At 40.0% G+C, this 15,837-nt stretch overlaps 2 protein-coding genes across 7 annotated transcripts; both read left to right on the plus strand.

Annotated features, from left to right (window-relative positions):
* The first annotated feature begins 21 nt into the window (after positions 1–21).
* LOC134195629 (uncharacterized) lies at positions 22–6,459 on the plus strand. 6 transcript variants are annotated; one of them, XM_062664685.1, is made up of 14 exons: positions 22–123; positions 730–797; positions 1,140–1,190; positions 1,640–1,755; positions 4,124–4,154; positions 4,227–4,342; positions 4,403–4,489; positions 4,549–4,623; positions 5,256–5,324; positions 5,389–5,553; positions 5,838–5,882; positions 5,950–6,035; positions 6,117–6,196; positions 6,260–6,459. In XM_062664685.1, the coding sequence occupies exons 2-14, from the start codon at positions 731–733 to the stop codon at positions 6,328–6,330; spliced, it is 1,059 nt and encodes a 352-aa protein (XP_062520669.1). In that variant the 5' UTR covers positions 22–123; position 730; the 3' UTR covers positions 6,331–6,459. The 6 variants fall into 6 exon arrangements, 4 of the variants coding, with proteins under 4 accessions (XP_062520669.1, XP_062520667.1, XP_062520670.1 ...); XM_062664683.1 differs by having other exon boundaries at positions 28–123; positions 1,644–1,755; XM_062664686.1 differs by lacking the exon at positions 5,389–5,553 and having other exon boundaries at positions 28–123; positions 1,644–1,755.
* A 2,371-nt stretch (positions 6,460–8,830) lies between these two features.
* On the plus strand, positions 8,831–9,586 carry LOC134195753 (E3 SUMO-protein ligase NSE2-like). Its single transcript, XM_062664832.1, has one exon. It carries the CDS (start codon positions 8,859–8,861, stop codon positions 9,441–9,443), a length of 585 nt encoding a protein of 194 aa, XP_062520816.1. The 5' UTR covers positions 8,831–8,858; the 3' UTR covers positions 9,444–9,586.
* The last annotated feature ends 6,251 nt before the right edge of the window (positions 9,587–15,837 follow it).

Raw genomic sequence — 15,837 nt, forward strand, 5'->3', positions numbered from 1 at the left:
GAGCTATAATTATGATAGAATTACAAGGCGTCGCTAGTGTGTATGGCAACTGGTAACTGTTCCGTTGTATTGTTGGATGGTGGCCTGGCAACAGAGCTAGAACAAAGAGGCTTTATGATACAGGTGTAAGACTTGCTAGCGCTTATCCTTCTTCAGCATGCTAGCATTTTGCAGGGAGGGCTGTACGTACGCGTACTTCACGTTGGTTTCGAAAAACGGGTACCTTACATTACATAATTAATTCTAAAGCGACCCGTGTTTAATTATTATGTATAATTAAATTAATTCTACGGTACAGTACGTTCAATTTGCAGGATACCAATTAACGTTAAGCATCACCCATTGGTTGCTATCAATGAAGTCAATTATTTCAATAGTTTTCATGAAAGAGAGCATTGGGTTTCTGCACTTGTAAATATGTTTGTATTGGTCTCTGAATATTTTCAGAGTCCAAATATATTTGTGTGTCGGTATAAGGAAGGCCATGCAGGTAGCAAACTAATTAAAGTAGCTAGATGCTAGGCATGGCTCATAATTCTCAAAAAAAGAAACACAGATAGGAAATATCATTTTCCAATACGTAATTTCACTGTCATTTCAATTTATAGCAAATACTCTAGTAGCATTATCACTGAATGTTTTAAAATTAAATTGTCATTGATTTAACAGTACTGATACAAATACATAATACTCAAGTTAGGACAGACTTCATCTAGCATTATTTGATAGGATGACCCTCTGTGGAGCGCACGACTACTCAGAAGTCAACCACAAGCAATTAAAGATGTACACAAATGGTAACAATCAAATTGATACTAAGACACTGAACTAGTATACTAAATGAGTAAACAGCTAGTGCTGGCAAATTGCATGCACAAAACTGATTAATCAATTAATATTGAATTTATTTTTGTTTTTTGTGTACCCCTACTTGCAGCGATAGTGTCTTTAATTGCCGTGTTCATAAATCTTGGACATATATACTGTATAAGCAGAGCAAATAATTGTAGACTCACTCAAGTCACATTGTTTGTGTTTTCATGGTTATCAAATTCTGTCTACTGATGTTGCTTGCAAATACTATTGCATGCGAATCGTATTCCTGTGTTATTAATTGTCGTTGTCTTTGTATTGAACAGTTATTTGGCAAGTGGTGCTGAAATCATCATTACAGCGTCATATCAAGCGAGGTAGACTACATGTTGTGCTGTACATGTCATATCTAATTCTAAGATCTGGAGTAGTTGAGCAGTATGTATTAATATTTAATCTACGTGGGAAAGTTAACTGATTCCAGCAATTGCAACTGTAGCTTTTGAACTTCAAATGAAGGTATAAACACACAAACCTGCATTTTGTCTGTTTGTATGTTGACGGCTATTATAACCATTTGATCTAGGCAAATATTATATTTGCAAACAGAAATTTATACAATTTAATGGAAACAGCAAATACTATTTTAGTGACCGTATTTTAGATTAGCTGGCACTAGATCATTTTTATGTGGTCATAATTCTGAGCATTTTTTCAGTGTTATCGTAATAAGGATGAGTACTGCAGCACATTGCATGGTCACATATGCTCCTTCAATGCATGCACGGTGTGTATATCATTGGTATCGTTATTTGTGTTGTTTGAGGTAGTGTTACAGGGTTCATGAAGTACCTCGGTGTCAGTCTAGAGGAGGCAAAGTCTCTTATGACTCGCAGTATTTCACTGGCAAGACAAGCAGTAGGGGAACATCTGGCAGAAAGGGTAATATGCAGATTCCAGTAATAAAATTAATGAGTTTATGATAACCTAGAGCATGTTTGTTTGTGTATAGTAAGAGGTAGGTAGGCAGGTATACATATGGGTAAATAATTAATAATTAATAATTAATATCATCTCAGGTCAGGCGCTGGCTTGCTTGCTACCAGTATAATCATGAAAACCAGTACAACCTGTGGCATGGGTCGGGCCGTCGGCGACTAAACCAACAACCCCACCAGATTCTTTGGTGTGGAGGGTGAGTCTGGGCATCTTTGCAAAATGAAATAAAATATCTGTTACAAGGTCTGTAATGGACCACTCCCAGAGGGTACGATCTGTGCCATCACCCAAGGGTGGAGATTTTTTTAAGCAAACTTATCATCTGACCAGCTGCTGCAATATGACACTGATGCCAGCTGCCCGCTGGACAGCATTAGTGTTGTACCGAGAGAGTGATACTAGCCAATTGCAAAAGCTAGTTTCACTTCGAGACTCTGCAAGCAGTTTTACGTTGAATGACAACGGCACTTATTAAGCCATGTCAAAGCCATGAACAGTCATAGTCGCGTCGACTGACTACATGATGATGATGATGATAAATAAGTAATAGATATATGTTCAACTGAGAACAATTGGGGTGACTAGTTGTGTACTTATAGGTTTTGAGGGGTTACAACAGCGAACGGGATTAACATCTTGATGTAGAATATGCTTTTGTGCGTATACATGTGGTGTCACTTAGGATTTACTGTAGCTGCATGTTCTTGCAAGGCAGGCTTCTTTGTATACGTTTTATTAATAATAACCTGACCATATGTACAACAGGAATCAGGTTTGGTCTACTTTCTCTTGTCTAATATATGTTGAGACTAAACTTAATTAGTAAAGGTACGTGCATGCATTGGGTCATAAATTGTCTGCCTTCTAGTGACCCATGTGATCTACAGTGTTGCAATTTTTTTATAAAATATGAAAAACATTTTGAAAAATAAGAAAGATGTAAGGTTGCCGTACAAAAAAAAAGAATAGAAACAAGACCATGTAGGTGTGCTGTGACGTACATCTTTCATGTACAGACTGACTGAGCAATCGTCCCTACATTGCACTACTCTTAATTAGTAAGGTAGAAAACTCATATTATAGTGTAAAATGGTGCAATGTAGAGATGATGTATTGCTCAGTCAGTCTGTATATGAAAGATGTGACAGCACACCTTACATGGTCTTGTTTCTATTCTTTTTCATATGGCAACCCACATCTTTCTCCTTTTTCAAAATATTTTCATACTTTATTTGCATTCTTTTTTAAACTTCTTTAATTAAGAAAGTAAAGAAATATATTTAAGCACTGGATAGTTGGCCTCAGATCAATATACTTAGAGTTAGGGGTCGATCATTAATAAGTGTCCGGGGCTGGTAAAGTTGCTGTGGGCTGGCAAATTTGCTGTGGGGCCACCCCTTATAGCTAATGTACATGAAAGTCAAGGATTCATTAAATGTGACTTAATTGCAACACAATTAATGATTCGTCTTGTTGTAGAGCATATATCTATAAACATGTCTTTGGAAAGTTCTTAGTATGGCATAGTGAGGGGATGCTCGCTTATTAAAGTATTCTCAAAGTACTATATAGTACAGCCACCATCATTAAAACACACCAAGGGGCGGTTCAAATTAAATGGACAATGGAGAATGATGACACACTCTTCTTCTTCATTTACATGTACAAAAATCCAGTAAGGAATCACATAGCCTAGTATTTCACTCGGAAGGATAACGCGGCGGAAAGGGGTCTGGCTATGCAAGAATAGCCTAGCTTGAGAGATTCAAACAGATTTACCTCCAGAGAACTTCGCAACTATTCTAAAACTACGCATACATTCAGATTCAAAAAGTAATATATGCAGTAGATGCATTTCTGAGTCTAACATGGCTTGCAATTAAGTTGTTGATTTAGCTATTGTATCAATTAAATGCTCTCTGAGTAGTAAGTCAAATGTTTAGGCTGTATGCCTTGAGTCAGTGTATGAAAAGTGTACTACAAATCTGAGAGGGACATGAATCAAAAACAGGTTCTAGGAAATTGATTAATATTACACACTTAATTGAACCAGTTATCTCTAATGAGGCCTGTCATTTTGTGACTTATTACTAGTTATTATCACACACACACACACACACACACACACACACACACACACACACACACACACACACACACACACACACACACACACACACACACACACACAAACACAAACACACTTTTGACACCATAGGAATTCTTTATTTCAGATGGCTAACACAATAAAGTAATAATAAGTTAGTAGCTAGATCTACACATAGATTGATTGTAGCTGCTGTATTCGCAGGGAATTCAGTACTCAAGAGAAATTCATTTATGTATGCATTGATTACCAGATCGACTTTAGCACTGGTGTCATCTGACTAATTATTGTGGCGATTATTTACAAGATGGCATTGGCCAATGTCGTTTACCTCTCATTGCTGGTTCTATTGGTCCATATGGTGCTTGCTTGCACGATGGGTCTGAATACACAGGCAGCTATGTGGATAGAGTCACTAAGCAAGTGTGTGATGTAATATTGAGCTATCACTGGTTAATAATGATGTTTGGTTTAATTATCCAGAAGCTGAAAGATTGGCATCGTCAACGCATAGAGCTTTTTTATAGTGAAGGGTTGAGGCTGTTTGCTTGTGAAACAATACCAGTTCAAGTTGTATTGTTCAGGTCTAGTGAGTGGTCGGTTGTTACTATCATCGTGTTTGTTATTAGCTAGAAGCTGAGGTAATTGTTGAGGTGATGTCTGAGTTTTCAGATGCATATTGTTGGATATCATTCTCTTGCAAGGTATTCACTAGGGGAATTGTGTCGATGAATTTGTGTGTGTGTGTGTGTGTGTGTGTGTGTGTGTGTGTGTGTGTGTGTGTGTGTGTGTGTGTGTGTGTGTGTGTGTGTGTGTGTGTGTGTGTGTGTGTGTGTGTGTGTGTGTGTGTCATACCATTTGTCATCTCATATAGGGTTTACCTTGGCAGAATCTACCAGCAATTTATTTCTTGGCATCCCCTATAGCCTGCAATCAACACCAGAACGCTTAGGGTATACTAACAGTACCAGTATACTACACTACTACAGCATACTGATGCCACAGTTTAGTACTGGTACTGTTCATATACTGTAGTATACAGCAGAGGAAAGCTACAAGCACTCCAGTGCCCATAATCATACATTACGATGATTGGAGCAGACCACATCTTCCAGTCTAAAGGGCATGCACCAAAGACATTTTCAAACAAGAATATTGTATATGTTGGGTTAATTAAACTTGTTTTCACGTGAGGTTATAGCCATTAATGTGGTTGATATTAACAGGTGTAAAAGTTGTGTGTGTGTGTGTGTGTGTGTGTGTGTGTGTGTGTGTGTGTGCCCACATCATATGTTATATAGGTCAACTGCACTGGTGCTGACTGGTTTGTTTCTAGGATGGTTTACATGTGTGCCATGGAGAGACTCTAGTTGATGCAGTCTCTTCCGTTGTGCATTCCTCTCAGGTTAAACAGTCACAAAATAATTTATTCAATGCAGGGGTGGCCAATTGACACTATGATGCCACAGGTGGCACCAGAGGCTGGTCTGGGGCACCAAGCAAGCAAGATTTGGCACCAAGGCGTGAAGCTACTCAAGCAGATGGTGACATCACAACTGCGACTGAAGACATCACTTATGTCAATCATGTGTCTGCATGTGTGCCCGCCTGCCTGTCTGTCTGCATGCATCCAGGTATGTATGATGATGATATACATGCATACATGAGTATGTATTTAGTATGCATGCATATGTATAAATGTATGTATGTGTGTATGTACTATGTAGGTAGGTAGGTATAGCGTCAAACCAGACTCGTGCAGGTGTGTCCATGTTGGCGTGTCATTTCCATTGGACATCAGGATGCGTTCCTGGTGCTACACCAAGGCACCAGACTTATCCAAACTTGGCCACCCTTGTCATTGATGTTGGCATACATGTACCACACTATATTATATCCTGTATATTCTGTTTGTCAGGTAATTGCAGTGGGAGTTAATTGTACTGCACCCCAACATGTTGAAGTATGTTTATAATACAAATCTAGACCTTACAGCTCGGGACAATAGATGACTTCATTTCTGGCTATAGTCTCTCCTGAAGAGCATTTCTAAATGCTCAGCTGGACGAATGTTGCTGGCTTATCCTAATAGTGGTGAAGAATGGATTGATTCTCGGTATGTTGTGTAGCTTGAAAAGTTGATAGCAATTTATAGGTGGGATAAGAGCATTGATTATACACTGTTTTGTCTCAACAGTTGGGAAGTCCAAGAAGACTCATCTTTAGCTTTGGTGAACTACCTGCAATTATGGATACAAGCAGGAGCAAAGCTAATAGGTTTGAGTGAGCATTGCTCTGTAAGGTGACATTGTGTAAAATTTTCATAATTTTGCACTTCAGGGGGTTGTTGTCGAACAAGACCAAGTGACATACAGAGTTTTCACCAAGCTTTTCATGCTAACCAGAATTAGGTAAATGGTTGCATTGTATACACTGGATGCTGTGGATCCCGGAGTATATAGTGTAATATCAAACAAACGTTGTAACAGTATTTCTGTATTGACTACGGGTGTTAAAATATATTATTATGTTGTCTTGCACTAGAACATATCTACTGCAGTTCCCTCGTGGGGCAACAAGCAAAACAACGTTAACATCAACACAAAACACACTTGACCTATCACAACAAAACAGTTACTATAAATATTCTTTTAAAGAAGTATAATGCCAAGGAAAAACATTTATGTCAGTCATAGATCTTATCCATGTGCATTTCTTTCTCAGTAACAGCCAGCAGACATTTTACTAAACTGTATAACAGAGTCTATGGCTCTCTTCATGAAGAGAATCTGTTGTCTTCGTACTTTCACTGCGCATTCCTCAAAGCATTCTGGCATTTGTCTCTCTAATTGATTCACTTTGTGCCATTCCCAATCCTCGTCTGATGCTTTTCTGATATGCGGTATTAATCAATTTAATGACTGACACTTTACTACTGTCCCATATAGCTGACTTTCCTTATGCGAGTACGGGAAATAACTGGACATCAATAGTCTTAGGTCACACTTTGTCTGATGTGCAGTGTCCACCCAATCTAGATATGATAGAATTAACAGCTCCATAATATTTCTCAATTCTTTTCTTTGTATAGTCAGACCTTGATCCGATGAGTGTAACTCAACACCCAAATGACGTATTGACTAATGGCATTTCAACTCTCTATCTCCAAGTTTGAATACAGGTTGATCAACGAAGGTATTTTTCTTCCTAACAAATACCATTGGAAAGCTTTTCTTGACATTGAGGCTTATAATTGGTGGTCCTGGATGAAAGAAGACCAAATATTCAGCATGCTCTGTAATCCTGAAACGGTTGGCAATAATAAAGTTATGTCGTCAGCATATAGACCAGACATTCTACAAAAAGACTGAAGACGAGCTCCTTCTCCAGACTTTTCCTATGAAACTATGAGATCGTCAAGGTACATATTAAATAGAATTGGTGACAAAACACTAGCTGCCTCGTCTCAACCCATTCCTGCTTCCAAATGGTTCCAAAAAGCTATTCCTCTATCTTATTCTAAGACTTTGATTTGCATACCACAAATATAGCAGTCTCACAAATAGGTTGGGCAACCTCGATCCAACAATTTCTGAAACAATCTATAATGTGCCACTCTGTCGTATGCTTTGGACAGATCCAATGCAGCAGAACACATCGCCTGATTTCCATTATAGAGATAGTAATTCATGCAACCTTTAAGAACAAAGGAACAGTCCGAACAACTATGACGTCTTTTAATTAAAACTAAATTTGCTGGTCTGTGGATTCCAGAACACACCTATCTAAAATACGTTCCAACATCTTGGAAACCACTGACGAAATAGCAATACCACAATAGTTACCCTCACTTGTCATGTCCCCACGTTCATCTTTGACAATGCATGGGTACGTGTGATTCAAGAAATTGGTTCGGTAAGAATGAGTGTCAAAGAAATGCAGTAAATGCCACACTCAGGTGAATAGATAGATATGATCCTCCATATCTAAGATGCTCTCGTTGTACACCATCAGGGCCTTTGCTTTTCTGTAATTTAAGAGGTTTGATGGCTTTCTCCACTTCTCTAGGATGAACTTCGCCATGGATAACGCTCTGTCCTCATCCTGGATTGTAAAGCCTCTTCAAACATTGATCGTTCACGTTCCACGCTTTCCAAAGATTCGCTGTTAATTAATAATGCCACTAAAATGACGTCTCCAAAGATGCAGTATCAATTCATCAGTAGTGCACTCTCCCACTCTAAGTGTGGTATTTGAATGAACAGGATACAGACCATAATTCACTTTGCCCCAAAAATCTGACTGGTTATTGATATTCAAGTTAGCAAGAGTGTTGCTGTATAGCGTATCGATATCTCTATGTGATTGTACAAGGCGTCAGTTATGCCATTTCTCTTGTACAGTAGCAATGATCACTGATAAAGTACACACATGAACTCTGTATTACAGATGTCTACAACCATGCAATTAGGCATCATAAGGATTAATTAATTAATAAAGTTAATTAATTAATGAAAAGTTCATTCTTCGCTTACCTCATCGACAATCTGAAACACGTGACTAGAAGAATACTCTGTCTTTCGTGCATGTTCTGAATGTTAGCTCCCATGGTAGACCTTACTTATATATATATATATATATATATATATATATATATATATATATATATATATATATATACACACATACACATGTATATATGGAGCATAGGTTTGGAGACTGGTTAGATGACGTCACAGCCTCGATGAATGCAATGTCACAGCCAGAAGACGGTACAGTGCCTACACTGCCGCAGCTAGACGTTGGTAATGGTATTCTTGTCGCCATATTTCAATTAATTATTTATCGCCAACCCAAAATTTGATTACTAAACATCCGGGAGTTCACTCGCTAATATTAATAATAATAAGAGTGAACCCGGGAAAACGTACAGTCAGCGATGTCTGTTACTCGCAATCGAGCTGTTGAAAACTGCAAATCAATCCTCGACCGTTTGGCTGAAGGGCTGAAAACAACCAGACAACTAACTGAAGACACTCTAACCGACGTCAATGGAGACGCCGAGCTTGACAAGCAAACCACAGAGCTAAAGGAGTTGCTCACGTCTTACGACGACCTGCAGCATGACGTGGAGCACATGGCACGCGCTCTAATCGAAGTCACTCGCACTGGCCAGACGCATGATGGAAACAGCAGCGACCTTGAAAATGTATTCATGACCAAACTGAGCCAACTGCGAGCTGAAGAAGGAGAGAACGAAGAAGGTAACAGTCAGGACGACGTGGTTATGTCTCAAGTTCGGGAAACTTATAAGTGTCCTATTACTCAACGATTGATGGAGGATCCTGTCACCAATAGTGCTTGCAGTCACAGCTACTCGAAGGCCGCCATCCTCCAACTGCTGCAGCAAAGAGGTTCAGGTCGGCTTCGATGCCCTGTGTGTGGAGACCGAGTTTTTCAGCAGAATCTAGTGGCGGACAAAGAAATGGAGAGACAGATTCGTCGGTACAAGAGACAGTTGTAGAATCGAAATGAAGATACCAGTGCTTAGAGAAAACAAAGTAGACTAGCCATTAAGAGTTTTAATTAAGTTTGTTGAATTAGCCATTTTTGGTTGTAAAAGTAAGTGTTGACATATTTAGAGTTGATTTAGTCCTGTGGAATTAATTGCAGATTCATGCTGTACGCACATGTACACATAGCCTCGAACTTCCAGACCAGAGAGAGTGCTCACTGGAAATTTGAGGCTTAGCTGCACCAAAGGGGTGATACCTTTGTGTTACCCAATCAAATGACTGAGAGTAAGTTCTGATTACCAATGATAGTAACTGTTACATGTAAGCAAAGCATGTCTCTACTGGTCTAGGCAGTGATCGAGGGGGCTAAGGTTTGAATAATGGCAACCATCCGCCATCAGACAAACTTTGCACTATTGTAAACTTATGTAGTAGTGAAACATAAAGTAGATCTCTAACTTAATTAAGCTCAGCAAGCGACATGCTGTTTAGTCTCTCATAGCCTCGCAAGCCATGAAGGCTCTTCCGCCCTTCCCTTTTCTATTTTTGGTTCTAGAAAAGGGGAGGGGCTGACTACGCTGAGCTAAACGCACGTGAATCGCACGAGGAGGAGGAGCTTTTGCCGGAATTGCTCCCATATTGTGTGTGTGTGTGGTGTGTGTGTGTGTGTGTGTGTGTGTGTGTGTGTGTGTGTGTGTGTGTGTGTGTGTGTGTGTGTGTGTAATATATATAATATAATGTAGTATAAGTCAAAAGGGGAAGGGGCTGGCCATGTTAGGTAGTCTCTTGTAGCCAGACTCTACTGCCGAGTCATACATTAGGGAGTACAGTACTATACATACAGTACTGTACTGCAGTACATGTAGATGCAGTGGTAGGGTCTGGCTTTGCGAGAATAGCTGTTAGGTAGAATGCAAATATTAAAATCAACTAGCAGCATATTTCGTCGTGGACACTTGGAATGTAAAATTGTAATCTTGCCAAAAGTACTGGTGAGATATTGGACAACAAAACAAATGCTCTGGGGAAAACTGATCAAGAGTACAATTTTTCAGAGTAGTCAGTATATAAGTCCTAACATTCTATGGAGTTGATACAATCAAGTGGATATCAACTGGTTTAACCAATCCACAACAAAGTTATTCATACATAAAAAATCCAACTGATCTAACATCATGAGTTGCACAAAGATGTCAATTCATAGCAGAACACAGGAGTTGTTAAAAGCATTCTGTTTTGCTTCAGTGCACATAAACCTCTACAAATAGACTGAGAGTCCTGTTCAAGTTCATTGCACATACTAAAATATTTGTCTGACCTCTTCTTGATGACAATAACAACTACAGTTACTCCAACACAGCAAGCGAATAAGAAAAATAGCAGAAAGCAGTACAGCAGCTCTAGGCTAGTCAAAGACTTGGAACCATTGGTAACAAGATGATGTATACAAACAGCAGAGTGATTTGAAGATAGCCTCATCGACTTTGTATAGCCCAGTCACACAGCATATCACCAGACATCAGCATGACATACACCATCATCACACACATCTTTCAAAGCACAATCCTGTAAAGCATACCTAACCAATATTGCTGACATTGCTGTTGTTGATAAGTATTTATGCTCACTATACCTTTTTAGCCAATGAAAAAAACAGAAACTTCTGATGAACACTAGATTCGTTTCATCGAGAACAGGAAAAAACACTAGTGTCTGTGAATCTTGCCAAAATGATATGTGTGATGAATTTGACAGGTGCAGTGGACTCAGTGTCAAAATTCGCTGAAGATCAACAGGTCTCAATACAGAAGGTTTGTTGGTGTCATGTGAAAATTTGATGGAAAAATATGATCCCGATTGTAGTCTGCCTTCTACACTGTTAATTACTTTAAATAAAGAAGAACAAAACTCTCGACTTCAGCAAGACTACAACATCGTCACTAACCTCAGCAGAAAACAGAGCAGTCTTGAAGAACAATCTATCTGTATAGTGTACCTGGAAGTGAGGTGTACTGTTGTCTTGCGCAAGACATCCAAGTAATTTAATACTGATCAAGACTATGCAAATTCAAAAAGACGGGTTAGCAAACTAAGTCTGTCTAGAGAATTTTATTAGAGCCAGGTGGGAAGTGTGGTTGACAGTATCACGCAGCCAGCTCCTCCCCCTTTAGCTTTAGGATGCCAGATGGTGATGATGTGGTTTGTCTAGATATTTACTGCCAAAGGCCTGTAGGCTGGGGGTTCAGACAAACTGCCCGCTCAGCCGTAAAGGTCTGCTTTCGATCCAGTGTGTGTGTGTGTGTGTGTGTGTGTGTGTGTGTGTGTGTGTGTGTGTGTGTGTGTGTGTGTGTGTGTGTGTGTGTGCATTTTGAGAGAAATAATATTATATTTTATAACAAACTACTAACAGACAAAACCAACAAATCCCAAGCAATTACATCAGCATCTAACATTAATCGACTTTGTATCATGCGAGCATTAAATTTCCACAAATTAACAGACAGTTGTTGCATTAAATTAGAATATGCTTGTGTAAAAGGAATACTAGTCGCAGTCACTACTTTAGACGCAATAGTTTTAATAGTATCCAGACTAGCAGAAGTCCAACAACCATATGTTTCCACTGCTAGTGGGAAGAACAAGGCACCACTGTCAGCAACTGCTTCTTCGTACTTGAGATCTTTTTCAAGTTCACCTGCTGCTGCAGCAGAACCAGCAGAATTTGCACCGTTGGCAACAAATTTCAATTGGACTGTGTTACGGATGATAAGGTCAAAATAGGCAGCGCGTCCAAACAGAAAGTTGGAATGGTAAACATCACCAGGGCGATTGTTATTCTGTGATGAAAATCTCTGTTCTAGTAAAGTCCCTTTGTCATCTATCAACAGTGCATTATAGATGGTGTCCCTCAAAGCATCGTGACATTTCGATCTCAACGAGTTCTTACGACAGCCGAGAAGATTATCCCCAAACTTGTCAATCAATTGACCACATGGGCAGCGTACAGCGTTTGGATGAGACAGAAAAAGAGGAATACCCAGTCAAAGTCGTAGAGCAACAGTGAACTCATGCCTGGACATAGCAAGCCCGAGATTTGGGTTGGGTATGGCTGTGAGCCATGCCCCTGCATGTGGTTCAGATATTGCGTTTAGTCTAGCTTGGTCACGAGTAGTTGAAGACTCTTTCAATGAATCAAACTTCCGTGTATCCACTTGCTTTTGCAATGAACGTTGAGATACCAAGTCAATATTAGTGTCTGATGTAAGACTCCCAAATTCCTAAAGAAAGACTGCTTTGGAACTCGTCTCGCAATCCAAAAGAAGTACCAAAGATTCTTTAGTAACAGAAGTAGAAGGAGGCGTTTGACTAGATCTCGGCTAGAATTACAACTACCAATAAATGCAAGAGGAGAGACACTTTGTGCTTCACATAATCCTAGACCTCCCAGAGTGATTGGCAGGGATGCTTGACATCACGCTTCATCTGAAAGCGACGAGTGAGACAAAATTTCTAGTGAATGTCACAAGCATTATATGTATATATATATATATATATATATATATATATATATATATATATATATATATATATACAAAAGCTAGCTAAACTAACTCGTGTGATCTCACCAACGGATTCCAACACTGAAAATGACGGCACATTCTGAACTAGCTATATGCAAGCTAAACGTTGTTACACATCACTCAAGTCATGCAATACAACACCAAACAACCTACTGGAAGAACAGTTTACATGGTTCATTATGTGTTCGCTAGATGATAGGCAATGTGGCGCTCCAAAATGAGGCGTTAAACGCAGTTTTGGTCCCACCGCAGCCTTATATAGTAGTTGTTGATTCAAATCTTACGAATGCACAGAGGGCCTATTTACTATGAAGTGCATGCATCTCTGAAGAATTCTCACTATACAATTTCATTCAGAGTTTTATGTAACCTGTTCAGTGATATCTCAAAGTAGAATATACCCCGTTACAAATCCCGTTCTTTGCCGAAGCTGATTGCACTAATGCAATCTAATTCTAATTCTAAATTAATCTATTAATCTAATTAATCTACTGCACTAATTCTAGATCCCACTGAAGACAATTAAAATCGAAAGACCTGGATATATGCAAAAATAGCTTGCCTTTTTCGACGTCCCGGCACTACACCACACGTACTGTCTGAAGTGTAGTCTAGATTTGGTGGAGATCTGATGGGCCGTGCCCAGAGAAACTCGAGCACGAGTGGAGGCAGGTTCAATCCGATCACAAATCACAGACTCTAGCACACGTTCCCAATGATGCACTTTTGCTCTAGACACCGAAAGAAACTCGCCCGTGCACAGTTCTGTACACATAGTACGGTTTCTAAGACATTGAGAAAACTTTTTCCCGTTTTCGATACCATTTTCGAGCCAATCTGTAGATCTGTGAATTCATTGGATTGCGACGTTCGAGGTAGTGTTGGCAGAAAAGGAGGGAACCAAAGGAATCAAGAACTGGAAACGGTCATGCCCGTCAGAAAAGTGACGCAGTACGTCCATGCATGGCGGTGACTGGGAAAATTCTAAGCAACAGCTAGAATTCTTTTTCTTGGAGAACACTATTAATTTCACAATGCAGAATGGAAGAAATATAGTTGAGCCCTGGATAGATGGGAGTGTACTCCGCACTGCCCTGGTATCGCCTGCATGTAGACTTTGCTGGCGCTATTGAAAACAGCTGTAATTGCTGATGCCCACAAAATGGCCAAAAATCATAGAGATGGGAAGTACTACAGCAGAGGAAATAGTTTTAAACAGCTGCGTGGACGGTCATGTCTAGAATGGGTACTAAATCCCAGAGCAGCTAGTGACCGACAATGAGTCTCAGTTTACGTCGGAAGTATTTCGATTTTATGAAAGGCATTGATCGAAATACGGCACATCACCCCAGAGCTCCCTATCACCCGCAACTAATGGTCTTGCAAAACGTTTGGTGCACAGTTTCAAACAGGCATCCACTAAAGGCAAACAAATACAGCAAGCCAGTACAACACAAATTGAACGTGTTCTTACTAGCGTATACTGCGTGTCTCCATGCACATGCACAGGCCACCACAGACCAAAGCCCCTTGCAGCTTATGTTTGGGCAAAACGTTTGTAAAAAATTGGATCTGGTGAAACTTAATGTTGGTAGGACGGTGAATAGTAAGCTGTTTAGTAATGCTAAAAACCTTATCGATGTTTTGACAAGGGACAACAAGTGTTGGTCTGGAATTACCGGGCAGAGAGGAAATGGGTACAGGGAGAGATTGCTGTTCAAACAGAGCTCGTCGAGTCTGTGTCACACCGAGTCCGTGAAAACGATACGGTCTGGAGATGGCATGTCGATCAACTGCGTCCATGCAGGACCTCGTTTCAACCATGACCCAGGATTTGAAGCCGAAGCTGAGTGTGAGGAAACTACAAATTTTACTTCTACATGCAGAGAATCGCCCTCACAGGACGAAGTAGCAATAACTAAGGTTGTGCGACAAACAGACACCACGGCTGACGGAAACGCTAGCAATAACTGAGGTCAGGTCATGCGACAAACAGACACCATCGCTGATGGGAACGCTAACCAAGAACAGCCTGTCCGATGGGATCACAACTAGATCAGGACAAGTAGTAAAGTCGGCCAAACTACCTGACTATACGTACTATTAGTCATCAGATTGTTAACTAAAGTGTTAGTCAATCTAGGAACATTACATTAGATAGGGGGAAGTATAATTCGCGTGTGAGTTGAGGTGGGTTTGATCGAAAGAAATTGAGTCGTCCCATGCAAGAGAATTCTGGAAGACGGCGATACCTTCACTGCACGTTGATTTCAATCGATTCGGCATGTGCGAGCAAAATTGGGTGGTGCTGCATCTCACCGTTTTGGAGATACGCGTGTACATAACACACACACACACACACACACACACACACACACACACACACACACACACACACACACACACACACACACACACACACACACACACACACACACAGCTCTCCTGTATATATCCACTACATGCATGCACAGCAGACAATGGCAAATAGTAGAGTATAGCTGGAGAAGTAAACAAGCGATTCAATGGCCAGACAAAATTGCACTGAAGCTCATCAAGATCAGGGCTGTCGTTCTACAGTGGTTTTGGGGGCAAAAATTAAGCCCAAGCTCAAAGCAGTATTTAATATGTGAAATCAAACAACAATTAATTAAGACATGATTCCCAATATAAACGTTTTCTCTCAATGTAAGAGTCAGTTCTAAATCATGAAGAGTAAGTTTCCTATAGCAGTGGTGTCATTATGGGGGCCATGGGGCCACAGACCTTCCAAAACTGAGTGTGGTGGATTTTCCAACAATTTAAGCTTAGTTTGTCATTA

The sequence above is a fragment of the Corticium candelabrum genome, chromosome 20 (genome assembly GCF_963422355.1).
Source record: "Corticium candelabrum chromosome 20, ooCorCand1.1, whole genome shotgun sequence".
NCBI lineage: Eukaryota > Metazoa > Porifera > Homoscleromorpha > Homosclerophorida > Plakinidae > Corticium > Corticium candelabrum.